General features: G+C 40.2%; 1 protein-coding gene across 2 annotated transcripts in view; it reads right to left on the reverse strand.

The window, feature by feature from the left end:
- The window catches only part of LOC124555413 (leucine-rich melanocyte differentiation-associated protein-like), a 42,857-nt gene that overhangs the window by 11,997 nt on the left and 9,371 nt on the right, over positions 1 to 21,489 (reverse strand). The window contains exons 3-5 of one of the 2 annotated variants that reach the window (XR_006968549.1): positions 19,584 to 19,723; positions 14,781 to 14,904; positions 2,069 to 2,220 (exon numbers count right to left, since the gene is read on the reverse strand). Coding sequence is in view for 1 of the 2 variants with exons in the window: in XM_047129314.1 (XP_046985270.1) it covers positions 14,781 to 14,904; positions 19,584 to 19,723 (264 nt within the window). In the remaining variant the exon portion in view is untranslated. The remainder of the gene's footprint in view (positions 1 to 2,068; positions 2,221 to 14,780; positions 14,905 to 19,583; positions 19,724 to 21,489) is intronic. The other variant, XM_047129314.1, reaches the window with a different exon arrangement.

Genomic DNA, 21,489 nt, shown 5'->3' on the forward strand with positions numbered 1-21,489 from the left:
CTCCACATCCTTTAAGCAACCTGTACGACAGATTACATCTAAATCTTGGCAATTAATAACCATTAGTTTGCTCCTTTTCATGTTCATCTCTTGATTGAAATTTAAACTTATAGTCTTCACTCTGGGAAACAAATCACCAAGTTTTACCTCACTTCCTGCAATGAGGGTAGTATCAGCCGGAAAATGTAGATTATTGATTTTCTAGTTGCTAACTGAAATTCTACCATCTCATCCATCCAGTGTGATCCTGATGACACAGTTTGCATACATGTTGTAGAGTTGATGGGATACAGTCTTGTCTAACACCATTTGTCACATCGAAAAAGTCCAAGTATTCACCACCAACCTTATACTTGAAGTATGGCTGTTATTAAGGCATTTTAGTAATGATACTGGGTGTTTTGGAAACGCAAATTCATTTAGCACATGCCACATCTTGTCCCACACGACACAAACAAACAAACATGCTGCACATGTCCAGCTAGGCAAAATTTTATTCATTGGCAACTCCATGGAGTGCTGTGTGCACAACGACCATATATGTGAAAGTAGAATGAAGGTCAGCGTTGTCCGTAATTTTGATGGTTTATTGACAGCAAAATAGATTTTCAATCACATAGTGATCATCTTCAGTGCTGTAGTGTACAAATTAAACTCATAGGCACTGGTGTCAAGTTATCATCAGCAACCAAAACTATGTAACGATCGCAATGAGTTATTGTGATCGTTACATAGCTTTGGTTGCTGACGATAACTTGACACCAGTGCCTATGAGTTTAATTTGTACACTACAGCACTGAAGATGATCACTATGTGATTGAAAATCAATTTTGCTGTCAATAAACCAGCAAAATTACAGCCAACACTGACCTTTCTTCTAACAAACACCTTTTTAATCTAGGATGTAAGCGAAGACAGGTAAACAGAACTCATGAGATTTTTCTATTATCTGCCTCAAATTCGTGACTGCTTCTCATGTACCTTTACCTGTCACAAAACGTGCTCATTCTGCAGACATCTGAGATTGCAGAAATGTCTTTAGGTGCTGATTCATTATGTACAGGAGGACTTTGCTAGTATGCAATAGTAATACTATGATCCGATAATTGGAGCAGTCCATAATTGAACCTTTTTATATGAAGAGGAATTAGAACAGATGTAGTCCTGTCTTTTGACCATTTACAAATGTTTTTGTATTGTTTGTAAAGCAATTTAAGAAGTATAATATAATGATATTTGTTACAAATGTCAATATACTAACTACTTTATGAAATAGTTGAAGTGAGTTGAATGAGACGGTCCAAGTTACCCACTGCCAATGTCCATGGCTTGATTCTTTTTACTCTTTTCCAACTTAATATTTTTTCATGGAAGTTTTCAATCTACAAATTTGCAAATTAGTCTAAGGGGAGACTGTGTGATGGTCAACTTCTTTTATTCATTTTACGGGAGCTTCATAGTCACAGTGTGTACTGTGCATCGACTTCGCATGCAGATACGGAAAATGCATTATAACACCTAATTTTGTGAATATTTGAGAATTTTTCACTACTTGGACATGTGGAAAGCCTCTTGACATACAAGGGGCATTCAAAAAGAAATGAGCTGGAGGCATAATTACAGAAACCAGTACCTGTATGTTAGAAGTATTGGCCCTGGCTGTTGTGACACATTCTAACATACAGGTACTGGTTTCTGTAATTATACCTCCAGCTCATTTCTTTTAGAATGCACCTTATATTAACATTCGTTTCATATATTTTGTGAATTACTGTGGCTTGTGTTTCCAAATTTATATACAAACATAGCAAGCCAATCATAGGTGAGGAGAGCCAATTGCTCACACCTGTAACTATATCTCAACTGACAGCTAATCAGTAACTAAAATCTAAGCAAACCACAACTCCATGAAAATACACATGAGCTTACCTATTGGCTAGTACAAAAAACTAGTATGCAGTTAAAATTAAAAGCACGGAACACACTCACCAAGGAGTTGGCCCTCCCTTCCTGACAGAGGAATGTAATAACATACATCGAGTACAATACACTTTTCAATGTTATTCACCTGTCATTGAAGCAACTGAACTATTGTCCGATTCATGAATGAAGGAAGCCTGTGCATGGCGAGGCACAGATGGGGGTTGCAGCACTGTGGGTTCCAGACGACAGTTGCAGTACGTGCATACAGGGGTTTTGCACTTGAAGAAAGTATGTATCCTGCAAATTATGTTTATTGTTTGTTTACGTAGAATCTGTTGCTTACCACCATCATCAGCCATGACAACATGCGGCAAATGCAATAAAAATTCACTGAGAAACTCACTACAATCAGATTTAATGCTTGCATTGACTACAACACTCACAGCAGAGGACTCATGACACTACTGAATGCCCACTGGCTGTCAGAGAATTCATGACAACAAGTGCACAGAATGAGTCCAAACTTGATGGCCTTCGTTCATGACTTTGAATATAGATGGCAGTGGTACTTACGGTAGCGACCACCTATGCTGCTACAAGGACAGAGACGCATAGCCCTAGCTCTTGCAAAATACAAAAATAAAGAAAGAAATTAAAAGCACTTTAGTTCACAGCTAGTTATTACACAAATAACATGAACATCTGTTTTTATGTCATGGAATGTTACCATACGATAATGGTTACCAGACCACTCACTCATATCATGCCATAGAACATTATTACTATTTCACACTCAGAATACAAATTGCAAATTTATGTCACTGTATGCAGATAATAAGCTATCTTGTCAGCAACAATGAGTTTTGCTGAATAAAGTTTAGAAATTCTGTTGATAGATAGTAAGTTGCAGCATTCATTAATAGCATAGTGCAGTATTAACCTAGACGTTAATTCTTGAGGTTGAGTGCATACACAAAGCATACAACAGAATTTATTTTCAGGTATGTCAGTGTTTGTGACACATGTTACTTAATATGATTCCCTATAATTAAAAAACTAAGCCACCCACAGCTATACATTTAATTAAATAAATTACTCTTTCTTTTCTTTGTTATTCACAGTGGTATCATTTTATCAATTGACATGGCGGTCCAAATTGTGAAGAGAGAGAGTGTGTGTGTGTGTGTGTGTGTGTGTGTGTGTGTGTGTGTGAGGGCTTCCCTGTCAACCACACACCTGTAGTTAATTGTAATTTTGTATAATTATTGTTCAGTTAATCTAGTGATGTACAACCACAATGAGTAGCAGAGACAGTGGGCCTACCCTAACAGTTAACAAATTCGGCCATGATATATCAGTTGTTCTGCTTGACACCCAAGAAAGCACATGTTACTATGATGATCATCAATTCAATAATTCTGGAGATTTAGTCATTTGTTTGGCCCCATAGTGCAGCTATCAACACTGCACCAGTGAGTTTTCGGCAAATTTGAGCCATAATATCTCCGGCAATATTTTCTTGAAAGAAATGAAACTTGGTCATCTTGTACACCTTTTTGTGCTCTCTTAAGTGAAAGAACACAGAAAAAGCCTTCCTGAGTGATTGCATATGGATAATTTGAAGCAAAGTTGGCCAAAAAAAAATAGGCATTAAAAAAATGTGAAGTTTAGCTTTTTATATCTCCAGAAGTAATTGTGGGGTACAACTGAAACCTTAAACATAATAACTTACCAATACAAGATCTTAGAATACACAATTTCATTCACCTACTACTTTCCAATAGTTTACAAAGTGAGGGCAAACATGACAATTTTTCTAAAAATGACAAAAAGGCTACTTTTGGCCCACTTTTACAAAAAGAAAGTGTCTTCAGCAAACTCTTTTAAACCATTGTAAGCAAGTTTCCAGTATCACTGCTTAAAGCATTTATTGATTATTACGACAGCTGTTTTGGAGGATTTCCATTTTCAAGTATGTCTACATTGTCCTGATGTGTGTGTGTGTGTGTGTGTGTGTGTGTGTGTGTGTGTGTGTGTCTATATGCAACTTTTTTTGTAATGGTTTTAGGGTGCAAAACTGCTACGGTCATAAGTGCTGCATTCTGTGGCTTAGGGAAGGGTAAAAAAAACGAATGTGAAATCAGCAGCAACAAGAGCAAAACTCAAGCAGGAGGGAAACTAAAAACAGAAGGAAATCTTAGAAAACTACTACTGAAGGGGGGGGGGGGGGGGGGGGGGTTGTATTCCCCAAATAAGAGCTTCAAATGACCGACCTCATCTCACTGACACTGATAAAATCAAGGACGCGATCAGCTGAGCACTGTAGTGCTCCCAGAATTTCACGAAAGTCTGGAGACACTTGTGTTCCAGCCTTTTCAAACACATGTTATTTTAAAGCAGGGCGTAAGGATGAGTATGGGATACTGCACCCATTTATTGTTTGTGCAGGCGAAACTGGAAGGGAGAAAATTCGTCGGCGCTGGCCAGTGTTCAGCGCGACCTGCCAAGAATACGCACATACAGCCCGGAAGCTCCGTGGCCGGCTGCAAGGAGTAATGTAGCTTTGTATTGTTGAAAAACAAATGGAGTGACTCGAGATAGTGACTGTTTAGTAGACGTTGAACTGCTGTTGAGAGTACGTGGACTGGACGTGGATAGTTAGCCACAATAAAAGCTTATGTATTCATTGTGTTCAAAAATGTGTAATTACTGATCTACGGTGCCCGGTAGTGTGTGGGCTTACGTCATAAAGTTTAGTTGTTTTTTTGTACAAAGTGGACATAAATATGTTCTGGTGCATTGAATGATATTCCACGAGTAGCGTATTTTTAAATAAGAAGAGAGAGAGAGAGAGAGAGAGAGAGAGAGAGAGTGAAAATTTCCCCTTCCTAGCAGTGATATCTTCGGAGAAGCGTCCAGTGCTAGCAGAAGACATTGGCACTGCAAGAAAGCAGAACCAGCATTCTTCAACAAGTAAGTCCACGAAAACGCTTAAGCTGTATAGAGAGAGCTTAAAATTACACCAGGCTACCGCAAGAACGTGGTGACCATATAGAAAGGACCTGGGAAAGAAAGAAGAAAACAGTTGGGAGTTGCCGATAACAGCGAGGCTGAGGAATGATTGCGCGATACTTATCCAGAAATATCATGTTGATAAATGGTGAAATGATTAAGGGAATCAAGAAAATCACACAACACTGCAGTTAGTCTCAAAACGCTGACGCCGCCGTACAGCAACGCCGACGTCGCATCACACCAACGCCGATGCAGCCGTCCACAAAAGCCGACGCCGTCGTCCACCTACACCGATGCTGTCGTCCATCGATGTTGACGCCACCGTACACCGGCGCCGACACCGCCTTCCACCAACGCCGGGTGAGCTACTACTGATCTTTGATTGTTTGTGACGTGTGGGGTGTTGTGGAAATAAGCGAGTGTACTTTTAATGATAACAAGATTAAAGGCAAAACAAAACACAATGGACAAGGAACATCAATCCGTAGAGTCTGTTGGGGCTTTGGGAATTGAAAAACAGGGGCCAGATTTAGGCGAATTAATGAGGTTTGTCAAAGCGCAGTTTGAATTCCAACAGGACGAACTGAAGGCAGAATTAAACTTCAAGTTAGATTTGCAAAACACAAAACTAGAGGCTCAAGTTAATATCCTAAGTAATCAGATGCAAGTATGGAAAACAGAATTGAAAAAAGAATTGTCCGATTCTCTGAGTGAACAGACAAATATTTTATTTAAGGATTTAGAACAAAGAAATGAAGCTAATATAAGAGTTAGTTCAAATATTAGAATATGATGTAGACTGTAAATGTAGTAATTTGGAAACACAATTTAACGAAAAATACGACTCTTTGAAAAATGTATGTAATGTTACATTTGATGTGGTCGAACAAGAATTAACTACGCTAAAAACCAATGTCCAGAAACAAGATAAGTTGCTCCCCCTAGTACAGGCGCAAATTTCAGGGGTCAAATCACGGGTGGAAACCGCAGAACTGAACTTCAAAGAAAAGTTAATGACTGCAGAGCTAATAAATTTGAATGGCTTAAAAGAACAAGTAGAAGAATTAATAGGATGAAAGGTTGAAGAGAAACTAAGTGTTGATATCTCTTCGTCTATAGTAACTTCTGATTTAGATAACACCAAGAAAGACTTAGAAATGTTGAGGAAAGAATTCAAGCTTATGCAGGAGAAACTAGAGAAAAGCACAGTTTCCCAAAATATTATATTAAATAAGGACACGATAACTGATTTGCAATGGGGATCAAATTCAGGCTTGTCGAGATAGTTTCCAAAATTCAAACCAAATGGGGAGGTACACCCCATCCATTTCTTAAAACGGTTTAACCAAGCCATTACTAAATTTTTTCTGAAATACGTAGGACCTTATTGTATTCAATCAATAGCACACCAAAAAACCCTATATTTAATAGATCCTGTGACGGAAGAGGAAAAGGGAATGTATAATGTTAAGGATATAAAACGATATGTACAAAACCCCCAGGTACGTTGACGTTCTGTGTCAATGGGCAGAGTGACGTCCGCCGGTTCCCGAGTTGGGTTCGGTGTTACTTCCACATTAGTTTTCCTACACCGAACTCTCTTCAAATCTTCGACTATCCTGTAATCTATTTATAGCCCTTAAGCTATCCTATCATATTAGTATTAAAAGAGACTAATTATGACTACACGATTATGACTAATTTAAGGAGTCACAATAAACAGTAACCTCTAAGCATGAGATAAAACTAACAGGGTAACATTCTAACAGGAGATATAATACGATGGTACTGTTTAGGAAGAATGATAAACTGAACATGTGTATGAAATATAAAGAGAAGTGACTAACTAAATAACTATTTGATTACAGTGTATATAATTTCTATTTTTATAGAATGTTTTATATTTTTTGTAAAGTGTGATGTGCTTGGGGAGGGTTTATATCTAATTTTGAAAGGGGTGGGTAGCATAGGCACAGACACGACCTACACACCACGCCCTTCATACAATCCTCACAAACAAGTGTGACTGGTTCTTCAACATTTGCCATACCATAGGAGTTGCTAAGATCTTTTCTTCGGGGACTTCAAAGGTGACGGTGAGAATGTCTGTTCTGCAGGAGACGCCGAACATCATACCTCCTCCGGCTTCTCACTTAAGTACCAGCAAAGTGGGGATCCTGGGGAAGGGGGGTGGGAAGGGTTTCCTGTCTTTGGGGCTGTCTTCTTTCTTTCTTCGATCTTAGCAACCAATTCTTTTATTTCCTTTCTTACTTCTCTTAAGAGTACCAATCTATCTTTCCACCTGTCCACATTCATATACTTCTATCACTGAAGTCCTTCTCTTTTCCATGATTTCTAAAAATCTTCAACAAAGAACCTTAGTAGGCCGAAGAATCAGGACGCATGATCACACTTCCACACTCAAACAATTAAATACAAAGACGCAGATAAGTAATACACAGGGAGATGTAACAACCGTCACAGATAAGGGGGGAGGGTAGTGCTCAGGAAGGGCTCGAGCTCATGTGCTAAGTAATGATGGTTGCACATCTCAAAGTAATAGATATTAAGCCAGAGGTATCGAGTCAAATATGCTAAAGGAACAAGGGGGGACAAAGTGTACATCCACCTGTGTTCATAGCTAGAGTAGTACAAAGTAATATGAATGGAGATAAAAAGAAACAGATATTAAGCCGGAGGTATCGAGTCAAATAAGTTTCTGATGAATAATAGGATTGTGCAGACTGAATAGCCTAATGAAAAGAAATAAACTTACAATAATGGACGAAACATATTTAGTTATTAAGGCTATATAAGTGAGGTGTAAGCAATGAACAAGCGAAGAATTTAAGTGGGTAGGCTGAAGGACTCAGGAGGAGGAAAGGAGAGGTAGATAGAAATTTTACCAGGAAACTTTAAATAAAATAGTGTGCACAGGAGTGCGAAAAGAGGCAAGACTATGAATCATTGTTAGAGAAGATAGGGAGGGCACATCCGATATAGATGAAATGAGAGAAAGAGAGGCAGGTAGGCAGACCCAGAGGAGGCTGACCTATACTGTGCGGGCAGGGGCACCAAAAAGGGGATTGACCTGTACCACAGTTTAGTATAAATGGAAGGGGCGTACCTACCCAAGGATGAGGAAGAAGATGTTTTCACAGTATCAACCCTTACGTAGATTGGAACCCACAGGGAAAGGGTGGTATAGTGACCCGAGATTGTAGTGGAAAGTTTCTCCTGGTAAATTTGAATTCTAAAATTTTTTAAAATAGAAAAGACGAGTCCTGCGCGAGGAGATGGAAAAAAGAGAAAACCCCCAGTACAACTAATTTTTTTCAGACCCGGAAAACTGGTGGTTATCATTGCAACAGCTTCTTAAAAAAAAAAAAAAATTAGACTCTACTCAGAATAACGCCTGAACTTTGCAACTGGCTAAGGGAAGGGATTTATTTTGGCTCAATCCTGGAAGCAAGAGTAGATAAATCTATTGGAAATAGCTAATACTTGTTGTACTATTAGTTTATCATACTACTATGCCTATGAAAGATATTACCAACAGCTTAATGAAATACCGGAGAGGAAAGAGAGTTTTTGTACCTAATGTTTTATGTAGTACAAAGTAACAAGATAAGTGTTAAGAAAAAAAATTATTGAAATATATGTTGTGTGCAAAATAACGAGTGTTCGAGCTAAGGGGAGGGATATGTAGTGCCCCCAGAATTTTACTAAAGTCTGGAAACACTTGTGTTCCAGCCTTTTCAAACATGTGTTACATCTACATCTACATCTATACTCCGCGAGCCACCTTACGGTGTGTGGCGGAGGGTACTTATTGTACCACTATCTGATCCCCCCTTCCCTGTTCCATTCACGAATTGTGCGTGGGAAGAACGACTGCTTGTAAGTCTCCGTATTTGCTCTAATTTCTCGGATCTTTTCGTTGTGATCATTACGCGAGATATATGTGGGCGGTAGTAATATGTTGCCCATCTCTTCCCGGAATGTGCTCTCTCGTAATTTCGATAATAAACCTCTCCGTATTGCGTAACGCCTTTCTTGAAGTGTCCGCCACTAGAGCTTGTTCAGCATCTCCGTAACGCTCTCGCGCTGACTAAATGTCCCCATGACGAATCGCGCTGCTTTTCGCTGGATCATGTCTATCTCTTCTATTAATCCAACCTGGTAAGGGTCCCATACTGATGAGCAATACTCAAGAATCGGACGAACAAGCGTTTTGTAAGCTACTTCTTTCGTCGATGAGTCACATTTTCTTAGAATTCTTCCTATGAATCTCAACCTGGCGCCTGCTTTTCCCACTATTTGTTTTATGTGATCATTCCACTTCAGATCGCTCCGGATAGTAACTCCTAAGTATTTTACGGTCGTTACCGCTTCCAATGATTTACCACCTATGGCATAATCGTACTGGAATGGATTTCTGCCCCTATGTATGCGCATTATATTACATTTATCTACGTTTAGGGAAAGCTGCCAGCTGTCGCACCATGCATTAATCCTCTGCAGGTCCTCCTGGAGTACGTACGAGTCTTCTGATGTTGCTACTTTCTTATAGACAACCGTGTCATCTGCAAATAGCCTCACCGAGCTACCGATGTTGTCAACTAAGTCATTTATGTATATTGTAAACAATAAAGGTCCTATCACGCTTCCCTGCGGTACTCCCGAAATTACCTCTACATCTGCAGATTTTGAACCGTTAAGAATGACATGTTGTGTTCTTTCTTCTAGGAAATCCTGAATCCAATCACAAACCTGGTCCGATATTCCGTATTTTAAAGCAGGGCATAAGGATGAGCATGGGATACTGCTCCCATTTATTGTTTGTGCAGGCAAAACTGGAAGGGAGAAAATTTGTCGGCGCAGGCAAGTGTTCAGTGCGACCTGCCAAGACTAAACACATACGGCCCGGAAACTCCATGGCTGGCTGCAAGGAGTAATGTAGCTTTGTATTGTTGAAAAACAAATGGAGTGACTCGAGATAGTGACTGTTTAGTAGACGTTGAACTGCTGTTGAGAGTACGAGGACTGGACGTGGATAGTCAGCCACGATAAAAGATTATGTGTTCATTGTGTTCAAAAATGTGTAATTAACTAACCTTGGGTGCCCGGTAATGTGTGGGCTTACGTTGTAAAGTTTAGTTGTTTTTTTGTAGAAAGTGGAAATAAATATGTTCTGGTGCATTGAATAATATTCCACGAGTAGCGTATTTTTAAATAAGAAGAGAGAGAGAGAGAGAGAGAGAGAGAGAGAGAGAGAGAGAGAGAGAGAGAGAGAGTGAAAATTTCCCCTTCCTAGCAGTGAAATCTTCGGAGAACCGTCCGGTGCTAGCAGGGACATTGGCACTGCAAGAAAGCAGAACCAGCATTCTTCAACAAGTAAGTCCATGAAAATGCTTAAGCAATATAGAGGGAGCCATAAAAGAGTAACACAACGACATAAAACGCTCTGCAGATCAGCAAATGGAACCATGTGAACAGCGGGCCGAGGAAGAGAGACTGCAGCCTTGGCCGCTATATCAGCTGCCTCATTTCCGCGGATATCAAAGTGCCCTGCGATCCAGAGTAATGCCACAGAGACTCCCCCCCAAGTGGAGCAAGTAGAATCTGTCCTAAATCCAGTGGAACAGAGGGTGGACGGGATAAAGAGCTTGGAGGTTGAGAAGAGAGCTGAGCGACTGTCCAACGTATCATGCGGTGGCTTGGACTTAGAATATTTCACACTGCCAGCAGCGCGTTATCCCGGACGGGAGCACTAGCCGTACTAGAGTGCTCCCGTCCGCTGCTGGCATGCCGCCACATTGCGTAAGCCAAGGACAGCGTTGCCAGGCGGGGTCAAAGGTCAACTGATAAGAACTTTAACATGAACATGCTGTTGCCTCCTTGAGCCCCCGGTTCGAAGCAGACAATTTACAAAACAACTGAGAACATCGAATTCTCCACATCTGCTGCAGACAAGAAGAAGAACACAGTGAAGAACACTGCTGCTACTGCACTTGTTGATGGACGATGTGTTTTCTGTGGATGTAGACTTAATTTTAGCATTGACATTAATGATACATTTACGCATGGTAATGGTTGGCTTACTGTGGCCATTGTACGAGGTGGTTCTGGAGTTCCGTCTGTTGGTGGCCTTGAATGTTTTGTTGATAGAGACATTATTGCCTACCGTACCTATCATATTGGAGAACTTGCAAATAAAGACTTTGGTAAATCTGTGTATATGTCACCTTCTGCATTGTCTTTGTATACTCGTATTGGACAGTCGGAGAACAGCATAAAGCTCCGCAGTAAAAACTGAACATTGGTTGGGAAGCCAAAATCTATTAGGGGTGTCGCCAACAATACAGGCACTCCCAACACTAAATGTGGTCTTTGAGCCATCAGTGTAAATAAATGTGACATCCTCCCATCCTCCATTTGTGCGCATAAAGCAGCACATGTCCGATGATAAACTATGGAGGGGGGTTACTACTCTTGGGGTAAATAAAAAAATCATTGCGAGTAGGCTCTTTTTTGGAAGTCCAGGCATCCGATTTTGAGGCCCGTGATTTAGCAGGGGCCGATGAAGTGTGAGCCTGGGAATGAGCAGGTGATAGTGGAAGATGAATGGGCGATTTTTGGGCTGGCCAATCTGATGACCATAGTGCTAAAGATGAGATCACAAGTCTGTGTGGCTACCCCTCCTTAGTACGCCGAGGTGATGCAAGGACAGTGCTATATTTACTTGCTGGGAGCACAGTGGGCTTTCTACTGGCGAATAACTTATGAACAGCAAATGTGGACACCTTTTCCTTCACTCGGATTTCCTGAATAACTCGTTTATCTTTGAAAACAGGGCAATCTCTAAAAGAAGCAGCGTGGTCGCCCATACAGTTGATGCAACGAGAGGATGGAGGTGGACAATCACCCTCATGGGCATTCCTGCCACATGTAACGCATTTGGCCAGACTGGAACACGACTGGCTGGTAAGATTAAACTGCTGACACCGATAGCAACGCATAGGGTTGGGGATGTAAGGGCAAACAGAAATGATCTCATATCCTGCTTTAATGTTCGATGGAAGTTGAACTCTTTCAAACATCAAGAAGAGAGCACGGGTCGGTACCAAGTCCTTGTCAACCCTTTTCATGACTCAATGTATGGCGGTTACGCTCTGGTCAGACAGGTAGTGTTGAATGTCCTCATTGGATAATCCGTTGAGTGTGTCCAAACCACCCAGCGTGATGAATTTAAAGTACGGTGTGCCTCCACCTAAACAGGGAAGGTGTGTAGCAGTGTAGTTTGCAGCAATTTTTGTGCCTGCAGGGCACTGACTGTTTCTAACAACAAGGTGCCATTTTGTAATCGGGAACAAGACTTTACAGGACCAGCAATTGCATCGACACCTTTCTGAATAATGAAAGGGTTGACTGTGGAGAAGTCTTGACCTTTGTCAAACAGTGAAACAACTAGGAACTTTGGCACTGATGGAATAACTGTCCATGGCTGAGACTCCTCAAGTTTTCTCTTGTGGGCAGAAGTTGTAAGAGTAAAGGAAAAAATTGTAAAAGTATCCCCCCATGATTACCGGCATCTCCAATGGCGCGCTCCTTCCTTGTGGGGGCCTTCTCTGAGGGCACTCCTGCCTTAGATGATTGTCCACACCTCAGGTCACACCTCCTGAGAAACGGACGAAGGGAGGGACCAATCGGCACGTTCGGAAGGTACCAGCTCGGGTAATCACCCCTCGCTGGGCCTGACCTTTACCAGGGAGTACGTACTTGTCCTACTTGTATACCTATGAAAGAAAGAGAAAGGGAGGAGCACAGAAAAGGAAAGAAGAGAGGTCTCAAAATGCTGCAGTGGAGAAGAGGGTAAAGAGAAGAAGCAACAAAAGAGAAGGACACAGAGGTGACAGAGACTTTCCAGCAGAGAGAGCAAAGAAGAAAAACAATGTCTTACAGTTACAAGTGTCCATCTCCTGACGTAGGCACTAAACATACTCCTGAAGAGAGGGAGAAGGGGAAGGGAAGAGGTGGGGGGAGGGGGCGGGGAAGGATGGGAGACGGGGAAGGATGTGGAAAAGGAAGGTAAGCAGCCCAGAAAGGAAGGAGATCTGCACTAGCTCAAGGTCCCGTGTTTGCCACTCACGTATCCACAAAAGAGTTGTGGACCCCTGAAGGGGGGGTGCAACATTTTGATATGATACTGTAAATATTCCTTGTATTTTCTTGACAGTTCCTATCATAGATGTTCTATATTTACATATGTACTATGTAAATATAAAACATCTATAGTGATAACTGTCAAAAAATACAGGAAATATCACCAGATACTATCTCATCAGATGTTATATATACATCAGGACAACGTAGACGTACTTGAAAACTGAAATCTTCCAAAACAGCTGTCATAATAATCAATAAACGCATTAAGCAGTGATACTGGAATCTTACTTGCAATGTCCTTTCAAGACATATAGTTCACTGTAGGCCCAGTCATCAAGAAACTAATCTTTTAAGCCATTTTCATTAAAAAGACCATGTTTTAAGCTGCTTAAAAAGCTATATTTGGTTTTGCAATGTGAGCATACAAGGCCCTAAAAAAATGACAAGGTGGAGGAGGTACAATGAAAATGGGCCCATATTCTGCTAGTGCTCAAATTAAATGTGACATCTTTCATTATGTTCTACAATTATTCAGTAGTCTCCGGGAAAGGCAGTATCAAAAGTCTTGATGACTAGGAAGTGAGGTAAACTCCGAATAACTCACAAAACTTCAGAAAAAGGGCGTGTGTTTTGTCATGATTCATTGTGACATATTTCAGTCTGTTTTTCTGCCATAAGTGCATAGTCAAACTGGTTATACACTTCACAATTCAATCATGCACTACCAAGGCAGTGGAAAATATGGCAGTAAAATTGTTTCTTAACAGCTGCTACACCCATCATATAAATAGCCTTCAGGTTTTACACAATTGTCATATTGTCTAAATTTTGGTAAAGTTCACAGCAATCTTACTGACATTTTTTTTGAATGGATTCGTGTTATAGAGCATATTTAGTATATTTCGGATTGTGTAATGCTACTTATGTGCTAGTTTAATTCTGGTTTAAGGTGCAGTACTTTGTGTTAGCTTAGTTGCCAGTTAATGTGGAACATCAGTATACACATGAAAAATTGTATAAATGTGTTGGTATGGTCCAAATCCATAGCTTTCCTGCCACATGTTGGAAGCCTGTTCTCAAAATTTGGTTGGATTCCCACTAAGCACAAAGTGATTTTTCGCCCTCCATCGAAGACAGTAGCAATTTTTGGAGTTCCACCAAATATATCTTGATCCTCTACAATCCTAATGTTTACAAGATCCTCAAGGAGTGGGGCTTTCATACATTTCATACATCGGACATAGTACAGTCCATGAAAGATGCACGCAACACTGTAGGTACACCTAGCTCTTACAGCCCAATAAATCAGCTGTGGCTGAGCACTACACAAACACCAGTCACTCCATGTGGTATGAAAATGTTGAAATTCTTGCACTGTCTTCATCTTTTCAGGACTCTGTGGTGAAAGAACCAGCTGAAATTCGTTTGGTGAAGAATTTAATTGCCAGAGATAGTGGTTTCAACCTGGACAAATCATGGAATCCAGATCTTTGTTTAATAAACTCGCAAAGACCTTGCTACAGTGCAGCTAATAATGATACATCAGTATCCCAGTTACAACTCAGTCCTGTTTATGTGAAATAAATCTTATGTTGTACTGAATTCAGTACCATATCTCTCTACAGGAAAATGACATATTACTTAAGAGTAAAAGTTACTTTTAAAGTACATACCACATTTGTGGGGCAGACCACCTTCATCAACTGACCTCTGCGACTAGCTTCCAAACGCTCTTCAGTTGTTACCTTTGTTGAATCAAGAAACTGAAGATTAGGTAGTCTATATAGTACATAGTACCTACAACAAAAAATACACATATATAATAAAGAATGCTATCACTCCACAGCATCCTTTTTTCTTTATTGCCTTCCCCTGTACCCCTACTTCCACCACTGGAGGGATGGAGGGGGGACGGGGAGTGGGTACATGAGTTCGGACATTAAAAACTCTCTGCCAGAGTTTCATCAAAACTAGATTAATGATATGGATGTGACTTTTCTCAAGAAATGGCACTGATCTTCAGCTAGGCCTGCTTTGGATAGACACAAATCACTTGAATGAAGATAACTGATTCAGGTTCTTCCAAATTTGTGAATAGTATTACATAACACTACTAATCCACTGAATTTCATTCTAGGAAAACAACTACAATTTAAACAGAAAAGTTATCTTTGATAAAGTAATGAAAACATGACTTGGTCAACAAACTGTAGAGTCCATTCAAAACAGGAAACAGCATTAAAATATTATATATGGAAACAGATTCAGTTATAAAATGTGTGGCTAAATGTTGTAACTATCAAAACTAAATAACCACAAGCTTTACTGTTCACATGGAGAAAATAGTCTTCAATTTGTAACACATAAATATTCATATTTAGTACAACTAGCACACACTTTTTAAGATCATGTCAAACAGATGGTAATGAGTCTACATCTACAAATATAAGACAGTGAAGGATTAAAACTACATGCTAGAGCAGGCCTAAAAATGAACCTTTGATTTTCATCAAGCAAATCCGAGTTACAATGCAAATTTTAATGTCCTCTCTGATGTAAACAGCAAGATTTAATTTAAAAGCAAGTGTAAATTTGTGACAGAGCAGTTCTCTTACAAGAAATTTATGATGGTGCTGAAAACAGTGCTTGCAGGAATTAGTTTTTCCTGCAAGGATAGTCACTGTCTAGCAGTAATCCAGGCAAATTAAAATGCTTCAGATGTCATATGTGATAAACCAACTTGAGGTAGATTAGATATCAGCAGTAAATTGTACATAGCATTAATATGCTTGGATTTTGAGGGTCTCAGACAAAGAACAATGATTGGATGCTGGAGAAAGAAGGAAAGTATGCATTGTTAATTCTGAACACTATCTTTTTGAGAAAAAATTGTTTCAGCTGCATCATGGAATAACAATAATGTGTATTGCAGGAGAATTGACAGTTACTTATGTCTAAGACACTTGTCCCGAATAGAGGTGGAAGTAAAAATCTGATGTAGAACAATGAGTGACTATGTTGTTGCACTATACTTTGTACAGATAAACTGTTACAACACACTGTGCATTTATCCTGAAAGGAACTGTCTCTGTAACTCCGAGAGATTCACAACATGTAAGAGTTCTGTCACACGCTCATCAGGCATCTGTGATGACTTAAACAATGTATACCTTTTCCAACAGACTGAAATGATTAGACATCTCATGCATTCTACCATAGGGCAAGGTCTACTAACATGGACTGTCTTCTTGCGAGACACATACAAAGACAATGTATCTGCACATTGGAGATGGAAGGGCCTAACAGCTTTCAAGACCTGAATGTAATGGCCTTGTGTACCAGTGCATCTCCCATGTTAGAGGATGTTAGTCCAACGGTACATGTTCCTACATGTGTAAATACTCTGATCCGATGTATGAGAGGACCTGCAGGTTAAGCAAGTAAATCACACAGGAGAACATTTCAAGGAGTTACTAGTTTAACAAACTGATTCCAATACCTTGGTTCACATCAACTGGCCATTGCATTCCCTTTTGCCATAAAACTTATGACACTTCTTTAAAACTGAACTTTTCTGCATTACATTCACAGCCAATAACTGAAAATAAATGTCAGGAATCAATTTCTCCATCTAAATAGAACTGTAAAGATTAAACAAATATTTGACAGCTTTTATGATGCAGAACTTAAACATATGACACTCAAATTCACATGTTTTGTAATGTCTGCACAACAGCTTCCACATCTACATATATACTTTCCAAGCCACTGTACAGAGCACAGTGCAGCACATTCTGAACCAAGATGAGTAACTTTCTTTGCTGTTCTATTCACAAATAAAACACGGAGGAAAAGACAGTATGTTTGTCTCATTACATACCCCAATATATATGTTCTTATTCTAACAGTCTTCCTGCAAGTTACACAATGGAAGTAGCACAACAGTTGCAAAGTCCCCTTGAGTACTGTCCTTTAAATTTACCTAAGAGAGTTTTACCATAACAATACTTCCTTTCTCCCAAACAGTTCCATTTAAGTTCTCAGGCCATTTCTGCAGCATTTCTATATAGGTTACAATTCTAGCAACCCATCTCCAACTTTATTAAATGTTTACTTGATAAGAGTGGAGTGGTACTGTGGGAAATGTCTCACAAGTGACTTCTGTTTAATTTCCTTTACAGGTGCCCTACACTTTTCCAGGGCACTTCCAGTAAATTCAAGTCTTGTATTTGCCTTCCCTACAACTGATTTTATATCTTCATGCCACTTCATATTGCTTCATAGTCTTATCACCAAACATTTAAACAATGAGATAGGCTTCAGAATTTTGCCATTACACGCCTACAGGTTCCCTCTCTTTGTCGTGGGCATCATCTTCCATTTACCCACATTTAAAGAGAACTACTACTCAGTACACCAAATTCTGCATTTCCTTATGAGCATCCAGTAACAGCACCTTTCCGGTAACAATCAGGGCACTGCAGTGTATCTGTTATGTATATTGAGAACAGTAGTGTGAATACTGATTTTACTTCCACTTTTGTTGAAAATTAGTTGTCCAATATCATGTTCTCGGACCTCTCAGCCAAATATTCTTTTAGTTTATCACTTTGGTTACTTACAAAAACAATAGAGAAAAAGTACTTGAACGGGAACTGTATATTTTGTTAACTTTACCCACATGAGATCATTCTTAATTTTAATCACGATGAAGTGACAGTAATGGCCAACTAGACAGTTGGACAAACTGTTAACTCGTTAATCTATATCACCAGCACCTCATGCTTTCATCAATATGACTCTTCTTTTATCAGCAATGGATCACTAAATGCTTTGTTATCACACATCAACACTAGAAATTTCGCAGCTACTTCTATAAGGCTGGGGATAAAGCACCTCATCAAATAAGTGCTGCTATGATGAAACCAATCTGGTATAATATGTATATTAGGCTATTATTGGAGAACTTTGAAGATACTAACAGGTATGTAAGTCTGTATCCAAGTGAACATGGAGAGATCTACATTCATTTCTCTATGAATTGCAGTTACAATGTCTATTTCCACATCAGGTGCTGATTTTTCAATTTTACATGAAAATGCACGTTTCTCGATATAAGGACAAAAGTAATTTTCATGTGATGTGTTACTGCCAAGTAACAAAGCTCAATGAAACTTGGACCATACATAGAAAGAGCCACTACAATATAATACAGAAGGTAAATGAAAGAAATATTACACTGAAGTCATCATGATTTATGGTGATCCCCTGGGTATTCGAAAGGCAGGACATGGTTCTTAATAAAGTGTGTGATCACCATGGATGGCAATGCATGCACCGCAATGTGCTCTTATGCTGATCACAAGCCTGGTAAGGAGTGGTAGAGCATTACATTCCTCTACAGGTGTGGTTGATTATAGCTGGATGGTCATTGGTGCATGCAGACATGCTGCAATATGTCTTCCCGACACACTCCACTTGTGCTCTGCACTATCAGTCCTGAAAAGATGCACATGGGGAAGGGGTACAGTAACACAATAACACTGACCGGTGAGTGTACCGTGGTCAAAGATTTGGAAGTCAGTATTCCCATGGTAACTACATTATTCATACCCACACCATAAAACCTGGACCACCAAAACAATCATGTTTGACAACATTCCTGGGTGCATTAAGTGTTCCTGCTTCTCGCCATATGGTGCAGTCACCCATTGAGCACATGTGGGTAGTGTTTGGGAGACATATTGCAGCACATTTACATGCACCAAAGACCATCCAGCTATAATCAACTGCAATGGTGGAGGAATGGAATGTTCTATCACAGGAACTCCTTACTAACCTTGTGATCAGCACGGAAGCATGTTGCAGAGCAACCACTATCACCCGTGGTGAACACACTCCCTATTATGAAACATGTGCCACCTTTTGTGACATCTAGAGGACCATCATATATCACAGTGACTGCACAGTAATCATTTCTACTCGGCTCATTGCTTATTTCTTTCAGTTTTCTTCTGTACTTACTGCAGCAGTTCTTTCCATGTATGGTCCCAGTTTCATTGAGCTGCATCAGTCGGCAGTGATACATCATGCAAAAGTTACTTTCATCCCCAAGTTTTGCACACCAGTGTATATAGACATCTAATGCCCTTAATGTACTGCATTTTTATCTCCAATTATAAATGTTAACTTTGTACTTCTTGCTCACATACAAATGATTCAGATACCATTTGTTAACAAAACATTTGGGTATTAGCCACACTAGCTATAGTTGCAACATAGTTTGCAGCGATAGTAACTGTCACCATTTAAAAGAGGTATAAACTGTAGCACGAGACAAAGAAAAATTATATGGTATTTGCAGATGTACACAATTCCAGCTGTACTCACTTCTGAGAGACAAGAATGTCTAAAACTTAAAAAAAAATATTCAGTTACTTGGAATAATATTTTCTGTCCTTTTCACAATTGCTTACCTGTATCTTTGGTAGTCCTCTTCATCTTTTTCCATGTCTGACAGCTGATTTGGACATGCTACATTCCCCAAAAGGCTCAGGTACCGTAACGCTGACAAATTATTTGATATTTTGTTCAACAGGAGCTCTAAGTTGACAATCTAAAAGCAGAAAACTCTTTTTCATGCTTATTTATTGCATTGGCATTTTTGTACAGCGTGAAATTAAGTAACTGTACAATTTTGGGTACCATGAATAATTTCTGCAGAATTTACCAGAATACAAGTTATGTGAGGTACTCGCACAATGAGTCATGCACAATTTAAAACTAATGACAGCAATATGAAGCAAACTGTTGACATAAGAACTCAGAATAAGTCAATCGACTCGCTTAACAACTACAGATTTACAGCAAAAATAATCCTCACATACGATTAAGTGGGTGGTTGACTATTTCTAGATTATGCAGCAGTGTCAGAATAGATTGATGCCTCACCTCAAAATTTGATAGCTTGTCCCAAGCGTGGGATATTTTAGGTCAAAGTGTCTCACGAAGACCAGTACCAAAACACTATAAGACTCCCCCACATGGAGCAATTGGTCATAAAGGCAGAGTTCTGGTTGAGGACAGACAGTACAGAAGTGCAGGACGTATGTCTTGGCAGCTGAAAACTGGATGCCATGGGTGAGAGCTCAGGACTGTGCCTTTCATATGGCATCCTGCAGTTAGCATTCAGCCACACCCACAGTGGAGGAGATATCCCACAGCTGCTGCCAGATCATTGATAGCACTAGAAAAAGGGGCACACTCAATAGAGAGCCCAGCAGGACTCCAACTTTTGTATATTTGGGGGTTGGAGGGGGGAGGGGGTACAGTGGGACACACCAATTTTTACATGGAAAGTACAGTGTTACAAGAAGTTCCAGAAAAAAATTGGGAGCAGGCCCCGGAGACCCCACTCATGGAGGGTGAAGAAGATGTGATGATGGCATGTGGTATCATAAGGCTTTTGCAAGTCGAAGAAGACAGCGATAAGGTGTTGATGCCAGGGGAAAGCTGACTGGACAGCATACTCCAGACAGACCAAAATTTTAGCAGTAGAATGGCGTTGGCAAAAACCGCCCTGGGACGGGACTGAAAGACCATGAGACTCGAGGTACAAACTCTGCCGCTAGCTCATCATACGTTCAAGCAACTTGCAGAGAGCATTAGTGAGATTAATTGGGCGATCACTCTCCACCTCAAGGGGGTATTTCAGTACTAGGACGATCACAATTTCTTGCCACTGAGACGGAAACTCATCCTCACTCCAGATACAGCTGAAAATGGAAAGGACATGATGTTGGCAATCCACTGATAGGTGTCTTGAGCATTTGGCTGTGGAAGTGGTCTGGCCCTGGAATGGCATCAGTGTAGAGGGCTAGAGCACTGGGGAATTCCCATTCACTGAACAGATGATTGTAAGGCTCCAGGTGACGTGTATTGAAAGGCTAACGACAGAATGGCTGCAGTTGTGCTACACGAATATCTTCACATGGTAGGGTGCTAAGAGAGAGAGAAAGGACAAAGGCATCCTGGTCAGCATTTCCCAGAGCCCATCAGGATGGATGACCAGGCTAGTGACGTTGAGGGAGAGACAGGGTGATCTGTCACAAAGATCATTATGGACTCTACATGAATGGAAAAGACCAGGGTTGCAAATGGAAAGACAAATGGCCAAATAAGATCCTTATGACACACTGAAGTGTGTAGGGTCACAGATATTCAAGAGAGAAAAATCAATTTCTGCAAGCAACGTTTTGATAGCTTCATCACAGCCAGTGTTCATAGTTCCAAACCACAAAGTGTTGCTGGCATTGAAGTCACCCAAAATGAGGAAGGGTAGGGGGAGCTGAGAAATCAGTGCACACATGTTCCGAGCCGCTT

Source organism: Schistocerca americana, chromosome X (assembly GCF_021461395.2).
Source record: "Schistocerca americana isolate TAMUIC-IGC-003095 chromosome X, iqSchAmer2.1, whole genome shotgun sequence".
In the NCBI taxonomy this organism is placed as follows: Eukaryota; Metazoa; Arthropoda; class Insecta; order Orthoptera; family Acrididae; genus Schistocerca; species Schistocerca americana.